We start from the raw sequence: 22,434 nt of genomic DNA on the forward strand, positions 1-22,434 counted from the left end.
AGTACCACAAGAGTAACAGAACTGTGCTGTCTTCTGGGATTTTGCTTTTTATTTTTTTTGTTGTTGTTTGTTTGTTTGTTTGTTTGTTTTTGTTTGGTTTTTGTTTTTTTAAAAATGGAGTGTGCTGGATGTCTCTACAATTTTGTTCAAAGGACTACAGAACCTAGAAAAGCTGTTGCTACTATTGATGCATAACATATTGCCATTATTGCTCTTTTTATATAAATATAAATATATACATATATATAAGCTAAAAAATAAAAAATAAAGTGTCTACAACAAAAAAATTGGAGAGATCTCATATTTATAACTTCAGAACAAACTTGAAATCTCTAGAACAATAGAAGGAATAATGCCTCAAAGTAGTAGACAACAAAAATAATAAAATTCAAGACTGAAATCAATAAAATAGAAACAAAGAAACAAAACTACAAAAAATCAGTGAAAAAAAGAATTGGTTCTGTGAGAAAATCAATAAGGTTGATAAAGCTTTAGCCACATACTCTAAAACACTGTAAGCAATTGAAACAAATTAACAAAATTAGAAACAAAATGAGGGATTTAACAAGATACTGAGGAAACACAGAGGTTCAAAAGGACATACTTTAAAAAAAAAAACCTGTACTTCACTAAATTGGAAAAATCTAAAAGAAAGGGAATATATATTATTATCTACCAGAGTTAAATAAAGATCAGAAAAGCAATTTAAACAGATCTATACCCTCAGTGAAACAGAGGAAGTTATTGACATTCTCCCAACCAAAAAAGCCCAGGGACAGGTGATTTTAGAATAGCATTCTACTAGGCTTTCATAGACAAGTTAATTCCAATACTCCTCAAATTATTCCACAAAATAGAAACAGAAGGAACATAAAGACCTAACATAGAAATAGAAACTCAGATTAATTTCCCTGATGATTATAGTTGCAAAAGTTCTCAATAAAATACATGCAAACTTAATCCAAGCACACATAAAAATATTAACCATGATATGTGGAAGGAAGTTTCTGTCTTACCTGGTCATATAGCCTTTAAGTCCCAAATAGACACAGAGAGACTTACATTAGTTATAAACTGTTTGGACTATGGCTCAGGCTTCTTATTGGCTAGCTCTCTTTTAATTATTAATCCATTTGTATTAATCTGTATATCTCCACAGATTACTTGGTCTTGGCTTAACTGTGATGCCTGAGTCTCTTGCTTTCTCGGCAGTTACATGGCATCTCCTTGACTCCACCTACTACCTTTCTCTATCTCTGTTTGGATTTCTTACCTGGCTACATCCTGCCCGTCCATTGGCCAAAACCAATAAGAGAAATATATATTCACAGTATACAGAAGGACATCCCCCATCAATATCACAATGATCAAGAAGGCTGCATGCCAAAGATTCCGGGATGATTTAACATACATAAATTTATCAATGTAATTCAGCATTCAAACATACTGAAAGACAAAAACCACATGATCATCTCATTAGATACGGAAAAGACCTTTGACAAAATCCAATACCCTTTCATAATAAAGGTCCTAGGGAGACTAAGAATACAAGGGATATAGCTCATCATAATTAAGGTGATTTACAGCAACTCCATCACCAGTATCAACTTAAATGGAGTGAAATTCAAAGCAATTCCACTAAAATCAGGAACAAGATATGCATGTCCACTCTCTCAATACCAGTTGCATATAGTACTTGAAGGCTTAGCTAGAGCAATCGACAACAGAAGAAGATCAAGGGGGTACAAATTGGAAAGGAAGAAGTCAGAGTATCTTTATTTGAGAATGATCTGATAGTATACATAAGTGATCCTGAAAATGCCATGGGTGGGGGGGGGCTCCTCCAGCTGATAATTACATTCAGCAAATTATCAGGATGTTAAATCAACTCAGAAAAATCAGCAGCCTTCCTATATGCAAATGGACTAAACAGAAAATCAGGGAAACTAACTTTCACAAGTCTCAAATAATATAGAATATATTGGGGTATCTCTAACCAAGCAAGTGAAAGACTTATATGATAAAAATGTAAGCACTGAAGAAAGAACATGAAGATAGCAGAAGATGGTAAGATTTCTGTGATAGGTTGAATGTAATTGGCCCCCATAATCTCATAAGAAGTGGCCCTATCTGGAGGTATGGCTTTCTTAGAGTGCCCTTGATGGAGGAAGTGTGTCACTGTGGTGGTGGCCTTGAAGTTTCCTATGCTTGGGAACTGCCTGTAGTAGAGAAGTGCTAATCCAGGCAGGAAGTGACATAGCAAGGAGACTCATATATAAGCAAAGAAAACAGGAAATGTCCCCCTTTTTCGCTCTTCCTCCAGCAGCACAATGTGATCCACCGGCAAGGAGGGACGCCAATAAGGTGTCCAATAAGATAAGTCTTATAAAATATATAATTTATGATAATTAAGACTGAGCTAACAGATGGGAATCCTAGTCATTGGCCAAGCAGCTTTGTACCTAATATGTCTCTGTATTATTTTGTCCATCCACGAGGCGGGCAGAACTCTGGCAGCTGGAGGAGACCGCCCACGTGGCGATAGGGCTCCAACGGCTTTGGAGGAAAGATTTATCGTAACAACTGCCCAGTGTCTAAGATGACTTCCTATTGACTGCAAGATGTAGGACTCTCAGCTCCAGTACCACATCTGCCTGCATGCCACCATGGTCCTCACCATGATGATAATGGACTAAACCTCTGAATTGTCCATTGTATTTATGATTGAAAGGTTTCATTTCCATACTAAAAGAACTTCAGTTCATAATCATTACTTTTTTAAGGCTAAACCTAACAGGGATGGAACATAAAGTGCTAGTGTTACAAAATCTACTAACTTAGTTTAAACCGTTAAGAATAATTTAAAAATATAAGTTAATGGTTAGTCAACTTATAAATCAGCAAATTCTTTAATGTGATCAAAACTATATTTGTAGTCATGATGAGTATTTTTTGTTTAAATTAAAAACAAGATTGTTTTACATGTCAATCCCCGTTCCCTCTCCCCTCCCTCCTCCCCTGCCCCACATTAACACCCTACCTATCCAATACCATTTCTGGTCCCCAAGGAGAGTGAGGCCTTCCATGGGGGTTGTCTTCAGAGTCTGTCATATCCTTTGTGATAGGGCCTAGGCCCTCCCCCGTGTGTCTAGGCTGAGGGAGTATCCCTCTACGTAAAATAGGATCCCAAAGTCCATTCCTATGCTAGGGATAAGTACTGATCTACTACAAGAGGCCCCATATATTTCCAAGGCCTCCTCACTGACACCCACATTTATGGGGTCTGGATTGGTTCCATGTTGGTTTCCCAGTGATCAGTCTTGGGGGCCAAGAGCTCCCTCTTGTTCAGGTCAGCTGTTTCTGTGGGTTTCACCAGTGACCCCTTTGCTTATCACTCCTCCTTCTTTGCAACTGGATTCCAGTTCAGTTCAGTTTTTAGTTGTGGGTATCTGCTTCTACTTCCATCAGCTGCTGGATGAAGGCTCTAGCATGGTATATAAGTTAGTCGTCAATCTCTTTATCAGAGGAGGGCATTTAAGGTAGCCACTCCACTGTTGCTTAGTCGGTTAATTGGTGTCATCCTTGTAGATCTCTGGACATTTCCCTAGTGCCTCATTTCACTTTAAACCTATACTGGCTCCCTCTTTGATGGTATCTTATTTTGCTCTCCTCTATTCTTCCCCCTACACAACCTTCCTGCTCCCTTATGTCCTCCTTAACCATCCTCTTCTTCCCTTCTCATAGCTCCGTCTCCCCTCCCCCCATGCTCCCAATTTGCTCAGGAGATCTTGTCTCTTTCCTCTTCTTCTGGGGACCATGTAGGTCTCTTTTAGAGTCCTCCTTGTTGCCTAGCTTCTCTGGTGGTGTGGATTATAGACTGGTAATCCTTTGATCTATGTGTAAAATCCATATATGAGTGAGTGCATGCCATGTTTGTTTCTTTGTGACTGGGTTACCTCCCTCAGAATGGTTTCTTCTAGTTCCATCCATTTGCCTTTGAATTTCAAGATTCCACTGTTTTTTTTTTTCTACTGAGTAAAATTTTCCATTGTGTAAATGGACAACATTTTCTCTATCCATTCTTCAGTTGAGGAGCATCTAGGTTTCTTCTAGGTTCTGGCTATTATGATCAAAGACCTCAACATAAATGAAGCCACACTGAACCTCTTAGAAGAGAAAGTGGGAAGTACCCTTGAACGAATTGGTACAGGAGACCACTTCCTGAACATCACACCTGTACCACAGACACTGAGATCAACAATTAGTAAATGGGACCGCCTGAAACTGAGAAGCTTCTGTAAGGCAAAGGACACAGTCAACAAGACAAAACGGCAGCCCACAGATTGGGAAAAGATATTCACCAACCCCATATCTGAAAGAGGGCCGAGCTCCAAAATTTACAAAGAATTCAAGAAGCTAGTTTCCAAAACACCTAATAATCTAATTAAAAATTGGGGTACAGAACTAAATAGAGAATTCTCAACAGAGGAATCTAAAATGGTTGAAAGACACATAAGAAAGTGCTCAACATCCTTAGCCATCAGGGATATGCAAATCAAAACAACTCTGAGATATCATCTTACTCCAGTCAGAATGGCTAAAATCAAAAACATCAATGATAACTTATGCTGGAGAGGATGTGGAGAAAGGGGAACACTCCTCCACTGCTGGTGGGAGTGCAAACTCATACAGCCACTTTGGAAATCAGTATGGCAATTCCTCAGGAAAATGGGAATCAGCCTACCACAAAATCCAGCAATTCCACTTGTAGGAATATATCCAAAAGAAGCACATTCATACAAAAAGGACATCTGTTCAACTATGTTCATAGCAGCATTATTTGTAATAGCCATGATGAATATTAATAGAATCTATTCCTTACTTAGCCCCCTGGAATTTAAGATGTTTAAGCTTCTCATAGTTAACAAAACTGCCCCATATTTTGCTTGCTGCCAGGGCTCTGTTTAAACCATGTACACTTTTGGCTCAATCGTCCTGCTTTGTCTGGTCACAGCAGGGTCAGTCCCCCAAGGTGCTCTTTTACAGAGAAATTTCAGACCTGGATCTGACAGCCAATGGCCTATGCTGCTCTGTATGGCAGCTGAAGACCTACAACCACAGCCTCAACAAAACTATGGAGACCACCGGAGACTAAGGTAATCTGTCTGGGTAATGGGTGTCTTTCCTTTTAATTGACACATAAACCATTTAGATTATATTTCCAGTCATGGTTTCTCCTTTTCAGATCTCTAAAGATATTAACTGGCTGTATCTTTAAGCATAACAAACATCTTCCCAAGGCTTCAGCTACCTTCTCAGTTTTCTTCATAAGAAAAATACCAGATCATTGACCTTGCTTTCTAAAGCTAAAGCCAAGTCTAAAAACAATTTTCGTTGCTACCAAATAAGAAATAATCTCACTGAACAGGTTTCAAAGTAACTTTTTACTGTTCCTTTGTTTAAAAAAAATCTTGTTTTCAAATGACTAAATCAATAATCAACCACATATATCACCTGATAAATAACTGGATTTAAAAACATGTAAAGTTTAAAGTTTAAGCTATAAGGATTCAAAAAATACATTTAGTTATAAAACGGTGTTTAAAATATATAAGCACGCAGGGTGTTGGTGGTGCACACCTTTAATCTCAGTACTCAGGAGGAAGAGGCAGGTGGATCTCTGTGAGTTCAAGGCTACCCTGGTCTCTAGAGCAAGTTCCAGGACAGCCTCCAAAGCAATACAGAGAAACCCTGTCTCCAAAAAAAACCAATATATATATATATAAATATATACATACATATATATATATATATTTATATATATATGGTATGAGAACACAAAAGTTTAATTTATTATAAAAATGATTTAAGATACATGAAAAAATGTTTCAAATCTCTTCCCCTCTCTATGCTATTGTTATATTGAGACTGCAAAAGTTCAGAGTTTTGACACTAATCAACAAATATCTGATAAACTATATATCTTGCTCTGGAAAACACTTAACATTATTACCATAATAATAAAAGTTGTTTTCTAAATATAGAATTTTTAAAAAATGTTTCTCATTTTGCTAAAAACTACACCCAGTCTTCTGGATAAAGCAAAAAAAAAAATTAATACTTTCAATGCTTTAGGTTTCCAAACTTCTACTATGACTCAAAAACATGAGTCTACTGCCTTTTTCTACACAAGGATTTCAATACAGACTACAGACAATAATAGTGATAACATATCCAACTTGCCTCTTTAAAAAGGTTCTTAGAAGCTTCAGGAAATCAGCTTGAATATTCCACCTGTCACCTTCTCCAGAGAAGTGCCACCAATCAACAACAGCAGTCTATTTACCCACCTACCTATTCTGCAGAGGGTGGGACCTCTTCCTCTTTCCCTGGTTTGGGGTACCCCTTTCCCATCTGCCTGGACTGTGGAGCTGGGGATTTCAAATGTACACCTAAGACAAAAATTTGCCCCTAAAAATTCCTGGGGGTGTCGAGCCTCCAGCAGCACAAGACTCTAAAGGAACCAATGGAATCAGCACACTAGGGGAAAACACACACACACACACACACACACACACACACACACACACACACTCTCTCTCTCTCTCTCTCTCTCTCTCTCTCTCTCTCTCTCTCTCTCTCTCTCTCTTTTGATGGTTTCCTTCGGACCTTTTCGTTCATTTCTTTGTGATTCTGATCCGTATTCTCTCTTCTCTTTTCTTATTTCTATCCTTTGGAGCTCTATGCTGATGGAGGCTTCCCCTGCCCTCTGGCAGGAAATGAAGTTAAGGAATGTTAAAGGAGTGTCATTCTCTGTGAGATTGTGGGGGTCAATTACATTCAAACTGCCACATGGTTCATCTTTTCCTCTACAGGAAACACACAACCAAAAATGAGGAACAAGAGAATCTGACAAGTTTCCCTCTGACTGCTTTCCTCCTGCACAGGAAAGGAAGGTGAGATGGCTGAGTGACACACTTTTATCCCTGTGTAATTTCATCTTCGTTCAGATGAGTGTAAGAGACCCTTGTGTCAGTCTGTGGGATATGAAAAGCTCAACATTGAAATTCGTGCCTACTTACATTTGTAAAGAAAAGACAAAAAACGGAGTAAGAGCAGCTCTGTTTTTATGTTGGTTTCCACCCCACCCCACCCCACCCCCCTGACACTACATTAATAACAGAAATAAAATGTTCTGTTTCACCAGCTGGGGAAATGGAAAGCTAAGAGCACTGCTGGGTGGAGTCCTATTTCATCACAACTCTCCCCAAGGAGATAGCATGGGGTCCAAGACATCTAGCACTGCTCAGATTAGGAATTTACTTTAGCCTGTTCCCTTGTCTTCCCTGTTGTTTTGAAAATACTACGTTTTCTTGGCATTTAATGAGACTCCAACACCCTGGTGTGTACCTTTTGAGAGGTTTTTCTTCCTGCAAAAGATAGACAAACCCCATTTCCTGCCTTGCTGAGGATCTACAGTCTGGATATTACCGAGAAATTTCCAGGGAGGTAAGTCCTGCCCTTTTGTAAGGAATAGATAGCTCTTTGAACCCCACAAGAACACAGGGAATCACTAGTGGTTCTTCCAGTGGAGGGTTGGGGAGCAGGGATGGTTCCAGCTGCACTAAGAGCAGTGAAACCCTGCAGCTGGTTTCCACTCCTTCATCCAAGAAGATAGCAGACATCTTTGTTCCTCCACCTCTGGGGCTTGAGGCAAGAAATAATGCATTTTGAGTATAGAAGGTTGCAAAATAAACTTTCTAAGTGTAAGTATGAATAAATAGAAAATTATAAGGGTTTAGTTATCTTGGCTGGAGAATTAGCTGAAACCTAGTGGCTCTGGTGTGTGACTGAGTAAAGGACAAGGCAGAGACAGGATAAATTATCATGAAATAATATTGAGTGAAAAACACATCTGCAAATGGAGCTGTATTATCTAGTAATATCCTAATACTACACAGCATGAGAGCCAGCGGACATGTGTAGTAAAAATTTTCTAAGAATCACAAACACGGTTGTTCAAATACATCCTGTTTTTAATAAGCATATTGAACATTTTCTTTTTTTTCCTTTTACACAAGGCAGTAAAATAGTAATTAGTCACTAGGAGAAACTTTCTGTCATTATGAAATTTATTCCTTTTGCTCAGTTATATTTTATTTGGTTTTGGTTTGGGGTCTTAAGATGTGGGAAACAAAGGAGAGTTAAATAGAAATATATTTCTATTGACAAATTTTAGAATATTTTAAAACTTTTCATGTCCTCTCACGTAGTACTCCATGTGTACTTGAACTTTATAATTTAAATGTCAATTTGAGAGTTGTAACCGTATTGGATGCAATATTGCTAACCTTATCAGTTATGCTGCTCAAACTTTCTAGATTTTACAGATGTTTCTACCTTACTCATTCAATAATTGATACACTGCTATATTGACCACAAAACTGTGGGCTCTCCTTTTGATGTTTTTCAAATTCACAGATATGTGCATTCTCACAGGCATTGAATATATATGATGAAATGTATGTGATGTGTATACTGTATTCTACAATTTCAGAGAGCTGTGAAGAAACAAAATAATAACAGATAGCATGCACAATCACTAGTATATAAATCCATAGTTAAAGGTATTACCTCCTTCTAGGATGGCAGGATTTATCATATTTTGGCATTTGGTAAGAGGTTTTACCTTCAATACTATTAAAGTTCCACTAATGTAGACAAACAGGATTGTCTTTAGTTTCTAGTTAATTTTGGATTTTTCCCACTGTTAAAGAATGTTTTATTAACAACCTAGAGGTACATTTCTTAAATAGCATTTCACAGAAGTTGCCGTTGGACTGGTTAGGTCCTTCGTTGTGGTCTGGTAATGAGCAGGTTTTGGTTCTGCTTCTGTTACCGTCATTTCGCTGTGGGATGTCTCCATCTTACACCAACAATCTGTATGTCGTCTTTCATCAGTTCGCCGACCATGTTATGCACGTCCTCTCTCACATTTTATCAATCAAGTCTTTATTTTTAAACAGAGGGGGTCCTAATCAAGTTTGTGTTTTTTTTTCCATTTTTTTAATTTTAGAAACAATCTTATTTTACATATCAATCCAAGTTCCCTCTCCCTCCCATTCTCCCATGCCCCCCACCGACCCCCCAACTCACCCCCACCCACGCGCTGAGGATAGTGAGGCCTTCCATGGGGGATCATCAAAGCCTGTCACTTTCTTGGGTTGGGGGGGGCTAGGCCTTCTTTCCTGTATCTGGACTGCAATAGTATCCCTGTAATTCACTTTTCTTTAGCACTACACAGAATTCCATTTGTGCATATATATATGCCATGCTTCCACTATCCATATTCATAATTTGGTGGGCAACTAGGTTGATTCCATCTTCTAGTTGTTGTAATTAGAGCAGCAATGAATGATCCTGTACAAATTTCTAAGTATTAGGGGATAGAGTCCTTTGGGTGTATGCCCAGGACTGGTATGGCTGAGTTACATGATAACTCTATTTCTGGCTCTTTATGTACACTCTGCCCTGCTTTCCACAGAGGCTGTACCAGTTCACATTCCCTCTATCAGCAGGTGAGTGTTTCCCCCATTCTTGTCATCATTGTCACTGTTTTTATGATGGAACTGTGCTTCTTCTAGCTTTTTCTTCTATCTAAAAACTCTTCTCCTCCAGGAGCCTTGAAGTGACAAAGAAATTTCTCTCATTGTTCAAAAACACATTCCCAGAGGAAGTGATATGGAGCTGAGCCATTTACCATTGCAACACAAGTTTCCAAGGTCATGGGAGCGAAACCATCACCAGACAAGGGAGGGCGCAGTGCCCAATGACAACTTTAAGATACAGACCTATTGTTAGTAGACTAGCAAGTGAAGAATTAGCATGCTTTTCTTAGTAACCTTGGTAGACATCTGTGACCCTGACACAGAGTCACCATGTCCCTGTTGTCATTCACCACCTCTGGTTCCTAAATTTTTTCCCCTGTCTTTGTCAAGGATTGGCACAAAGAAGGATAAGATTGGAGATTACTTTTCTCTGCTGGTAGCATGCATAGCATCTTCCAGAACCATACAGCTAGCCAGAGGGAATGTAGCTTCAAGGTCAGTACCAGCTGATGGCTCCATGATCTATGCACTCATGTATGAGGTGCCTCTATCAAGTTCTGGAAGGAAACCAAGAGCACTGGCAATAGACTGTGGTTGAACGTGGAGGTTTAAGGTTAGAACACCCATCCATGAAGACATGTAAGAAAAAAAAACTGAGTCAGCCGGCCTCTGTTTTTCATTGTAGAGAAGTATGTACAAGATGGAAACCCTTTTATCTCACTATCTAGGAGCAACACCAAAAGTTAAGAACAATGGGAGGAGGCCTTTCTTTTTCAGTCTTCCTCTCCCCAGAAAAAGCATGGCGCAAGACTTGCAGGGCTGCATAACTTGAAGTAAAGTGAAATGATTCTGATTAGCATTGTTCTTCCCGCCTTTAAGACTACTTCTTGTTCTTCACAGTTCAGGGATTGCAACATCTCTGTCGAGACTCTGAGAGATTTATTCATTTATCCTCTTACGCTAATAAAACTAGCCCTACTTCTTGCCTTGCTTTGGGAAGAAATTTCCAAGAAGATGAGTTCTACCTCTGCTATGCAGAATTGAGAGCTCTGTGAAACCCACAAGGGCACAGGGGAAATCAGGACTGGTTTCTTCTGAGGATAGTAGAGGGAGCAGGACTGGTGCCAGCTTCTCTCAAGGGCGTTAACCCATAGCTGCTTGGTTCTGCTGCTTTACTAGGGAAGATGGCAAACATCTTTATTCCACCACTACTTTAGGCTGAGGCAACAAAAAATGCGTTTTGATTTGGGCAGATAATAAAATATCTCTTAAGTGTAAGAATGAGAAAATGCATAAACACGAGAGGAAGACTTTAGTTAATCTTGGCTGGAGAATGTGAAAGAACTTCTTAGATATCATCATTGATTGTAAAAAGATAAGATAGAGACGTGAAAGAATTACTGTGATATAGTATTTAGTGAAAAATATGTCTGGACCTGTAGCTGCACTCTCTAGTACTCTGATATCACATGGCATGTGAAACAATTGAAATGTATAGCATAAAGATACTCAGATTCACACAATTATTCAAGTACAAGTTTATTTTTTAATTAGCCACATCCACAACATGTTCAACATTTTATATCAGTGGTATTTTACTCACAGTGAGTTGATATCTGGCATCTTGAAAATTATTTGTTTTCTTTTGTTTTACTTTATTTGGATTTGTTTTTATTTTCTGGTAGAAAAATGTAGGGTGGCCGATGGGAGACTTAATCAGAAATATATCTCTATTACCTCTGTAGCACAATAAATAAAAGTCTCAAAGACAGATTTCGGGGTAAAGCTTCAAGCAGAAGATTAAAAATGCAGAGCAGCCAGCCACTACCTCAGCTCAGACCAAAGGAGCAATCCTCAAACTTCTCCTGACTTCACTGCTCCTCAGATTCACTCAGACTGCTATCTTTCCTCAACATGGCTAGATACTAGCTCTCAGACTGAATGCCTCTGACTTTTATACCTCTCAAATCCTGGGATTAAAGATGTGAACTCTGGTTCACTCTCTGGTAGCCCAGGGTGGCCTTAGACTCAGAGATCTATCTACCTCTTGATCCTGAGTCCTGGGATTAAAGTTGTATGTGTGGTTTCTATGGCTAACTTGCATGGCTCTTTGCTATTTTGATCTTCAGTGACTTTAATAAATCATAAACAGTATATCACCCCATGCCTCCTTTTAGAATATTTTAAAGGCTTCTCACTTACCCTTTAGTGTTTTTAATATGTACTTGAACAGAATATTTTAGAAGTTGATTTCAGATTGTATGTATATAAGGTTATCTTTTTGGTGTATCATTTTTGTTTCTCAAATATTCTAATTGCTTTGCAGGTATTTTCCCTTGTTTAGTAATTGAGAAACACACTGCTGTGTCTATCAAAGTATTATGGGTTTTCTCAAATTCGCAGATGAGTACCCTCTTTCACACACATAAAGAGGATCGTGTGCATCTGTGCACATTTGGAGCATTCATCTATCATCACATTTTGGTTGTATTTGAAATAGTTGTTTCTTCACAAGTACCACCCCAAATAAAAACTTTCTCTTTTAATTTTCTCTGGGATCTGAATGTCAATGTTGTATAAATATTGGAATTCTGCTCTGAAGAAGGGAGTTTTACTATTGAGAATAAGTTTTAATCTCCTACTTGAATATGTAGATCATCTATTTTTAAAGTCTTAAGACTTACACAATATGTTTTTTTCTTAATACTCTATCTTCCCTGTCATGTGTCCTAGTGTGGACATTCCACTCATCTTTGGGTTTTTTGAGAATGGAGAATGGTCATTTAAAAAAAAAGCAAAACAAACAAACAAACAAAAACAAGAAGGAAGAAGAAGCAATGAACAGGCTTAGAAAGTAAAGTCCAATTACACTAAGAACCATACAGGTGTTATTCCCAAACTGAAATAACATAAATTGGTCTAGGATTTTGGATTTATTCTATTCTCTGAAGATCATCAAGGAAGCATATAAAATGTGAATGAGCTACAACTCAGGACACTCAGTCTGTGGGTGTATTTTGGGAATTTCCAGAAAGCAATTTTTTTGAAATTTCTAATTTTTGTTATTAGTTCTTCACACATTACTCTTCTATGGGTTAAAAGACATCCGGACATAATATTAAGTTTAACTCTACTCTTATTTAGCAACATAAACTATGAGGTTCACAAATAGAGAATATGAGTAGTCTAGTCACAGGTTCTCAGTCTTAGTAATGGTGCCAGGTATGGGTTTCAATTTATACAGGCCTTAAGTCAAATTACAAAATAATTGGTTAATCCCACAACATTCATGCTACTATTGCACCAAAAAGATGTCTTGCCAGACTAATTTTTACTGCAGATCAAAGTTATCACAACTGAGGAAAATTAATGATTATTTTGCTACTCCAGTATTATGCATAGTACCTTCCAGAATTAGAAAACCTAGCCAGGAGGGATGAGGCTTCCAGGTGAGTATCAACTTGATTTCTCCATGTTCTCTGACTCAAGAATGTGGTGTCTTCTGCAATGGAGTCTTACTATAAAATTCTGTCACATAACCAAGAGCCTTTTCAATAGGCTATATGTTGGGGGGGGTCTATGAGAACTGACTGTCTAATGACTTCGATAGAGGAAATACATTTCAAAACTGGGCTTTTGTTTAACCTATGGTGTTTCATAGAAACATTGGTACCCCATTATTAAATAATTTCATGTAAATTCTTGATACACAGATACATGGTAGATGATAGGTAGGTAGGTAGAGAGAGTTTGACTGATAGACATGACAGATAAAGTATATGTATAATGTATATTTTAGGAAGCTTATTTTGCATAAGTTTCTATTTTAGTTTTTTGAAATGTAATTGTTAGTTACTCTTCTTTATATTCCTTCCACTACCCTATCCTCCTACTCTGAACCCCGTTTAACTCTTAGGTTTTCAAAATTATGAAAAGGAGTCAGAGAAAGAAATGTGAGAATGGCTTTCTAAACAGTGAAGAAGAAACTCTCCACATCATACAACTTGACAGTGGGGGTATATTTTGAAACATATGATCTTAGGAATGAACATAAATGTAAATGGTAAAGTGCAGATTATTTGAGGATTTCTGATATATTTTATGAGGAAGGAGTATTTTTATTTTATTTTTTCCAACTTTTTTATTTGAATTAGAAACAGGATTGTTTTACATGATAATCCCATTTCCCTTCTCCCACCCGTCCTCCCCTACCCGCCCCCCCCCAACTAAAACCTTATCTATCACATATCTTTTCTGGATGGTGAGGCCTTCCATAGGGTGTCATCAGAGTCTTTCGTTTCCTTTGGAGTAGGGCCTAGGCCCACTCCCGTGTGTCTTGGCTCAAGGAGTATTCCTCTATATGGACTGGGCTCCCAAAGGCCACACCTATGCTAGGGATAAATACTGGCTTCTACAGGAGGTCCCATAGATTTCTGAGGTTTGCTCACAGAAACCCTTGGGTTCTATTCCTTGGGTCTGGATCAGTACCAAGCTGGTATTCCAGCTATCAGACTGGGGAGCAAGAGTTCCCGGATGTTCAGGTCAGCTGTTTCTGTGTGTTTCACCAGCGTGGTCTGGACCTCGGTGCTCTTCACTGGTCCTTCTCTGCATCTGGGTTCCAGTTCAGATTGGTGATTAGTTATGGGTGTCTGCTTCTACTTCCACCAGCTGCTGGATGAAGGCATATAAGTCAGTCATCAATCTCATAATCAGGGGAGGGCATTTAAGGTAGCCTCTCCTCCGTTGCTGAGATAATTAGCTGGTGTCATCTTTTTAGATCTCCAGACATTTCCCTAGTGCCTGATTTCTCTGTAAACCAAAAATGTCCCTCTCTATTATGATATCTCCATTCTTGTTATTGTGTATTCTTCCCCTGACTCATATTTTCTGCTCCCTCATGTCCTCGGCATCCCTCTTCCTCTCCCCTTCCTCTCATTCTCCTAGCTCCCTCCCCCCTTTTCCCGTGCTCCCAATTTGGTCAGCAGATCTTGAACCTCTCCCTTTCTCCAGGGGACCATGTATGTCTCTCTTAGGGACCTCCATGTTTATTAGCTTCTTGGGCAGTGTGGATTGTAGGCTGGTAATCCTTACTCTATGTCTAAAATCCGCATATGAGTGAGTATATACCGTGTTGTTTTTTTGTGATTGGGTTACCTCGCTCAGAATGGTTTCTTCTAGATTCATCCATTTTCCTACAAATTTCAAGATTCCATTGTTTTTTTTTCCCACTGAGTAGTACTCCATTGTGTAAATGTACCACATTTTCTCTATCCATTCTTCGGTTGAGGGGCATCTAGGCTGCTTCCAGTTTCTGGCTAAGGAAGGAGTATTTTTAATAAGTAAAGAAACCATTAAATGATTTGGGGAGGATTTGAGCAAGATTTGTAGGTAGAACATTTTGTCTACGAATAAGAATCACTAAGTTAAGCCTGAAAGATAAAATCAAGAAACTTTTGACATAACTCCATCCAATAAATTGTATGGTGCTACTATGAAAATTATGTAGATGTTTGGGGAATTAACAGTAATATCAGCACAAAGGTCCCAAAGAGCACAATCCAAGCCCAGGGATGACAGGATGGGAGTAAGTGTCATTTGGGGGAAAGCCTAGCAGACAAGGCTCAGAGGCTCAGAAAAGGCCCTGTTACTTCAGTGATTGTTCTTCCAGGTGCATTGTAAGGGGATGCAGTCCTTTTGTGTATAGGCCACTTTAGAATGGGAAAAGTCAGAAACCCAAAGGCAGATATCCAGGAATGGGCTTCAACACCACATAAAGAATGGGTAACAGACCCAGGATTTTAGCACTCACAGTTGACACTCTAAACACTGCCACAATTACTGACTCAAACACTTTTCTTCTACCACAACTGCCACTGGCCTAAGTCACCTAACATGGTTAATGGGGAAGAATTTCTTATACTTGTTTATTAATACAGAAGTTCTATGTGCATTTCACACAGTGACAAAGTTTATCTCTCGTAAGTAATTATGGACATTATCAAGTGGGGTTATTCACTCACACAGGAATTTCCTGTTTGGAGAATTGTCTGTGTATGTGTGTAATGTTGTGTCCATTTTCATCTTTTAGACTCATCCATAATTTGAGAGATAATGAATAAATACAAGAAAATTGTTCTTATAAAAGGATTTGAGGTCATGGATGACTACCATTTTAGGACAATCAAGTCCTTACTAAGAAAAGAACTAAATCTAACTAAAAAGATGCAAGATGATTATGACAGAATTCAGATTTCTGACCTTATGGAGGACACATTCCCAAAAGATGCTGGACTGGACAAACTGATAGAAGTGTGTCAAAGCATCAAAGAACTTGGAGATCTTGTGCAAAAGCTTAAAACAGAGAAGGCAAAAGGTAACAAGGGAACACACTGGACACTTAACTCTTCTCCACCCTCTCCAAACTTTCTAGGTCCATACAATGATCAGAGTTGATATATCCCCTTTCCACTGTGTGCCTGAGAAACTATAGGGGTTGAAGCATCACAGATGTTAAAAAGTTTATTTCAAGAAATCCTTTCTTACAAAGGAACTTGATGTATTTCAGGGTAGACATCTTTTGCATTGGAGATAAATAAAATAAAAAGCAGTTCTTGAGATAGATTAGAACATCCAACATGGTAGGAAAAAACGGAAAATGATAAAGTGAAAGTTGAAAAAATATTTAAAGAATGTAAATAGAGTAAATGTTATACTCAATTAACAATCTTACCCATTATTTAATATCTTTTCTGGCAACAAATGTAATCTAATATTTAAGTAGAAGTCTGTGTCCTAAAGATGAAATGAAGAGTAATTTCTTCTTTATAAAGTCAGTGGATTTAAAAATATTAGATATACTGGTACAGAACTCTGACTCCAGAATTTAGCATGAGGAAGCTCTGACACTCTAGTATCTCATTTTACAAGTTTGGACCGGATTTCCTCTCATTGGTTTCTAAGATTTGAGTGTATCATACACAAAACATGACTAGTTGATATGATAAAATTTTGGATTTTTAAGAGAATCGTAGGAGAATGGGAATGAATAAAGCTTGGCTGATGTATACGGGGTTCAAGACAAGAAGGATTTTCTTATAGGGAAACAAGTCAGGAAAATATCAAGTAATGGGAGATAGTGAGTAAGGTTGTGTCTTTAGTGGTGTGTCCCTACTAATGGAATAAACATTGAATGGACACAGTGGAGAGGAAATGGCAGGAAAAATAGACGGTTCCTAGATCCTCTACTTTGGTTTATGTGGGCTCTTTTGTTCCTGCATTTGTTATAATGAAAATTATACCTATCCCAGTAAAACCAAAGAACACACAGGAAAAAAAGAAGCAAGAAACAAACCCTGCTACACCTACGTCAACTACAAGCAACATTTTAGCGTCTGATGGAGGAGAGACATCCACAGCTCAGGTGAGCTTGAGGAACAGTAGCAGGCTGGCAGTCCACAGGTGCAGCAAAAGTGCCTCTTCCCCTCCTCTGTCCATCAAATACTCATTGCTCTTTTAGTTTATCTTCAAGCTTTATAAAACTCATGTTAAGTGATCATGTGGCATTAATATGTGTTTACTCCTATTAGAGATGTTGTATACTTGAAAATGAGGTAGAACAATGGTTGTTCCTTGTTTACACAAGACCTAGTTTTCAAATTCGAATTCAGTTATGTTCTACCATATAGGTTAATAATAGAAAATTGTGTATGTAACTTTTTCCTCTCCCTTTATTTAATTAAACATGTATATACATATTTTATGAGTATTTATGATCGTATTTTAGACATGGCCAGAAGAAGGTGGGTGTCATTCCTTCAAGTTCCCAAAATATTCAGGCATAATAAATCTAGTATCTAATAATGAGGACACACTCTACTGGCTTGATACTGAGACTCATTAACAGTTCAATGGATATACTTTCAGAAAAGAAGAAATGTGGATAAAGAAAAGACTGGAGTGAAGAAGACCAAGAGGTCTGAGGGGCCAGATCACCTTCCCTGTCCTGGAGAAGGCACAGCCAGATGCCAGTCCCCAGGTCTCCTGGTTTCATCTTCGGCTCCATCCAACACTTCTTTGGCTAAGGTACAAGTTTTCTGCCTCTCTTTTATTTCTTCAGTCAAAATATTAGAATCAGATCTTCATGTTTTGACCATGTCCCTCATTTGTCACTGGCATTTAATTAATCAGAAACACACAGAGGTTGGATATGATAGAGACAGATCATCATACAAAGACAGAAACAGACATAGAAATATAGGTGAACCATAATCTTTTGTTGCCCTGGGGACACTTAATGAACTTGGTATTTCTTCTGACAATGAGAACTTTCCTGGCTTGTGTTGAGTGTTGACCCGAGGCAGGAAGAGAGAGGTGAAGAGTCCAGCATTTACATGTGTCAATAGCATTGGGCTCTGTTTCTCTTCTCTTGCACTATCCCATATCTCTTCCTTTGATACGACTAACATGTTAATAATTTTTCTTTAACACAAATCAGGGGTACTTCTTCAGAATTTTTGGCATATTTTATATTCATTCCAGTGTGAAAGCCTGTAAATGTGTGAACACATCCATGCTCTGATTTTTAATGTGGGTATCTTGCTCTATCCTTAACATATCCTTTCAGAAGCCCTATCCACACAAGGTTAACAATGGACAGCACTTACCTGAATAAAATATTCTTTTTTGTTTTGTTCTTTCTTTCTTTCTTTCTTTCTTTCTTTCTTCCTTCCTTCCTTCCTTCCTTCCTTCCTTTCTTTCTTTCTTTTTCTCCATTCATCTTTCTTTTTGTTTGTTTTTCGAGACAGGGTTTCTCTGCAGCTTTGGAAGCTGTCTTGGAACTAGCTCTTGTAGACCAGGCTGGCCTCAAACTCACAGAGATCTACCTGCCTCTGCCTCCTGAGTGCTGGGATAAAAGGCATGTGCCACCACCACCCAGCAATATTCTTGTTTTATTACCAGATATGACACATAACCAATGACTTTCCCAGGTTTACTGTGTATTGTAAGATTATGGTTGCCCTATTTTTTTCTATAGATACTTACAGACCTGAGATTTCCAGAAATGTAGAAATGACAATCAGTATAGCTAAGAAGGATAGATGAGATCTGTGCAATCTAGTTAAGGCTCTGATCAGTGTCTTGTGAGACTTAGAGGTCACAAAAACATGATAATGTATATGAAATGGGAGTAATTGACTACTTTTTGATTGGACTTAAGGTCCACTTGCTGAGATAGAACCACCACCAGACTCTGCTAAAACAGCCAAGAACCTGAGACTAGCAAAAGGAAACATCAGTTTCCTCCAATGGAGATAGTCAACCATAGTCTAGAGCAGGCTCCATGGCCAGGAACAGCTATTTTGTTTTATTGGGGAATTGTTTTTCTGTTTTGATTGGTTGTATTTTCTATCTTTTCATTTCATTTTATTTTTTGAGAGTGAGAGAAAGAACACAAAAGAGTGGGAAGGGTGGAGGATCCAGAAGGAGCTAAGGGAGGGGAATCATGGTCAATATATATCATATGAAAAGGTTTTAAATAAAAATAATAGAAAATAGAAATTCTGGTAGAAAAATACAAGGTGAGGAAAATTAAAGAATTTTTGGAAATTTAGGAAACGTGTCCATTCATCAGAAACATGAGCTGCAATTTATTATTTCATGTTTATCCTTTCCAAGTCAGACTACCTTCACATTAGACTTTCAAATATTTCTCATAACATGTGACAAATAGGATGATTGAGGCCTCTTATTTTTTCTCAGTACTCACCTAAGGAAACAAATGATTTGTCACAGAAGGAAAACCACAAAATTATCACCATTCATTCTCTGGACTCTCACTTTCATCTCTCTATCCCTCCTTCTTTACCCCCCTCATTTTTTTTTTTAATTTGAGGAAATATATTCATCCAGTTAAGCAAAAACATAAGCAATTTTTACTTATCCAAACCTTACCATTAAAACAATTTAAAAGTTTCTAAAGTCTTTAAATTTTAAAATTAGTATTTTTAGATATTTTTGTAATTATGTGGGAAAATTTTTATTCTAATATCTTACAGTAGTTATTACCTGTTTTTTTTAATTTAACATACCAGGGCTATCCTTCCAAGTTCCTAAGTTAAAATGCATATAATATTCAATGGCTACATCAGTATTGTGCTTCTTTTGTGAATAGTTCATTATAGACATTTTTACCTACTGCCACAAACTCAGCTCCACTTTCAATATTTGTATTTGAAATGTGTCCATTAAGGGTCATTTTGTGGCCTTCATAATAGCCTACTAATTTATTTTGTGCATATCCTACAACTTTCTTGTTCATTTAATCTAGTCGCTGCTATTTACTTACTTATATACCTATCACTATCACTAGCTATATTGATTTTATGTTATACTAGTTGGTTACACTGATGAAAAAATCAGATACAAGTGAGCTCCAATCACTAATAGATGATGACTGCATGTGACGTAATGCTTTGATTATTTTCATTCCATTGGGTCTGTGGCAACAACAATGTTATTTCCTTATATGCAAATCTATGAAGTTCATATCTTTTCATTGCTTTGCGTATTTTGTCTTACAGGTAGGCAATCTTATCTTTATTGAAATACTTATTGAGTATTACTCAGTAAGCTCAGAACACTGTTCAGAAAGGAGATTAGATGTCTATTAATATCTTTCTAGTTTTACAAATCCCTGCTGTTGAGGAAAAATCTCTAAACATATTTAAGGGCATGACTCTACCAGTGTCTATTTAAAAGAGGTGGTTGTGGACCAGTTCATGTTGTTTTTGGTTATTTGATTACAGCAGATTGGTATCTCCTGAGGAGATACACTGTGATTTGTACCTTCATAAGAACCCCAGATAGTCCAGAGGTATGCTTTATGTTTAACATTTTCTATTTCAACAATATTTAATTTTCCCGTTTTATATTCTTCTGCCATAAGAGTAAAGGATAGGTTTGGATTAATGATAATTTCACTTAAGTACTTCATAAAATTGTTCTAAACAGCTTATGCTGAGTTCATGCTGAGTTCTGCTTTTCAGTGAGAGTCCACAAACTTCTGTGGCTCAAGCCCATTGCTTTAATTCATTAGACTTTTGGCCAGTGAAAGACTTCCTCTTTAAGGGAGGAGTGATGAGCAAAGGGGTCAAGACCAGGCTGGATAAACCCATAGAAACAGCTGACCTGAACAAGGGGGAGTTCATGGACCCCCAGACTGATAGCTGGGAAACCAACATAGGACCTAACCAGGCCCTTTGAACATGGGTGTAAGTTAGGAGGCCTGGGCAGTTTATGGGGCCTCTGGTAGTGGATCAGTATTTATCCCTAGTGTATGAATGGACTTTGGGAGCCCATTCCACATAGAGGGATACTCTCTCAGTCTAGACACATGGGAGAGGGCCTAGGCCTGCGATTGATATGTAAAATAAGATTGTTTCTAATTTAAATAAAAAAGAAACTTAAAAAAATAAAAAAGAATTCCTCTTTAGCATATCCACAGTTCTACAAATATATTAAAATGTAGCACAAATAAAATAAACCTAGAGACAGATATTGGGGTTCAAGGTGAAAACCAGAAAAGCAAAGCAGTCAGCCTAGAGCTCTCACATCTGCCTAGGCTCGGACAATCCTAGCTCCATGATTCCTCAGTGTGGCTGGAAACTGAATGCCCAAGACTGAATGCCTTGAGACTATCTGATATATGTCTCTAGTGCTGGGAATAAAGGCATGAGCTCTGCTTCTCTTTTAAATTGATTCACTCTCATGTTGCCCTGGGTGGACATGAACTCAGAGATCCATCTGCCTCTGTCTCCTGAGTCCTGGAATTAAAGTGGTGAGCCACCACTGCCCAGCTTCTATGACTGTGGCTAGATTTACATTCTGATCATCAGTAGCTTTATTAGATCATAAACAATATATCACCACAATTCCCCCTTTTGTCTAATACAAAAGAAGGGTATTACTAATATAAGAAAAACCATGTGCAGTGAGTACAATAAGTATATACAATATATACAGGCAATTAGTATATCATTAAAACTGTTAAGACCAATGTTGAGATTGAGGTTTATGTCATGTGAAGGTTAATTTGTATTTGCTGCTGAATTTACATGTTTATATCCCTGCATTTGTTCCACAACACACAGAACCCAAACCAGAGCACTATCAGAGGTGCTGTTCTCATAAAGGATCCCATGATAGTGATGGTGCTCAATGCAACAGACCCATTTGAGTACGAGTCATCAGAACATGGAGTGAAGAACATGTTTCATGCTACAGTGGCTACTGTGGACCAGTATTTCCATGTGAAAGTTTTCAACATCAACCTGAAAGACAAGTTCACAAAAGAGAATGTCATCATAATCTCCAATTACTTCAAGCTCAAAGGAACCCTAGATATAAATGAAGTTTCCTCTGTGATGGAAGCTGGTCCTGGCCAAAAGATTGAAGTCCCCAATAAGGTTATCAGAAATGCAAATCAAACTCCCAAGATTTCTGATATTCACAAGTATGCAGCTGGAGCACTGGTTTATGGGTTATTTACATTACACATGGTAAGGACCGAAATTTTGTTTCTATCTTTTTCTCCACCAACACCTGGAATCAAATATGATAACTTTCCAGTGACAGCTTAATGACAATATTGTAACACAGGACTCTGTCTTGGCTAGTGATAGAAGGTGAATTCATCCCATATATTAGAGTAATCTTAATAGAGTGTGTGACCTTTTCCTACTTCCTAAGATCTCTCTGAAAGAGTTCTATGAAAATGACTTACCAAAAATCTTTATTTTGCTAGTTACAAAACAATGAGAAAAAGTGG

The 22,434-nt window shown here is 37.9% G+C and overlaps 1 protein-coding gene across 1 annotated transcript in view; it reads left to right on the forward strand.

Moving 5' to 3' along the window:
* Window positions 1-7,227: 7,227 nt before the first annotated feature.
* Window positions 7,228-22,434, forward strand: part of LOC100758550 (interferon-activable protein 204) — a 45,846-nt gene continuing 30,639 nt past the window's right edge. Inside the window, exons 1-5 of the mRNA XM_027418914.2 lie at window positions 7,228-7,509; window positions 15,697-15,981; window positions 16,916-17,028; window positions 17,532-17,690; window positions 21,758-22,165. Of these exons, the coding sequence (XP_027274715.1) occupies window positions 15,720-15,981; window positions 16,916-17,028; window positions 17,532-17,690; window positions 21,758-22,165 (942 nt within the window). The 5' untranslated portion in view covers window positions 7,228-7,509; window positions 15,697-15,719. The remainder of the gene's footprint in view (window positions 7,510-15,696; window positions 15,982-16,915; window positions 17,029-17,531; window positions 17,691-21,757; window positions 22,166-22,434) is intronic.

This window comes from Cricetulus griseus, chromosome 5 (assembly GCF_003668045.3).
Source record: "Cricetulus griseus strain 17A/GY chromosome 5, alternate assembly CriGri-PICRH-1.0, whole genome shotgun sequence".
Lineage (NCBI taxonomy): Eukaryota > Metazoa > Chordata > Mammalia > Rodentia > Cricetidae > Cricetulus > Cricetulus griseus.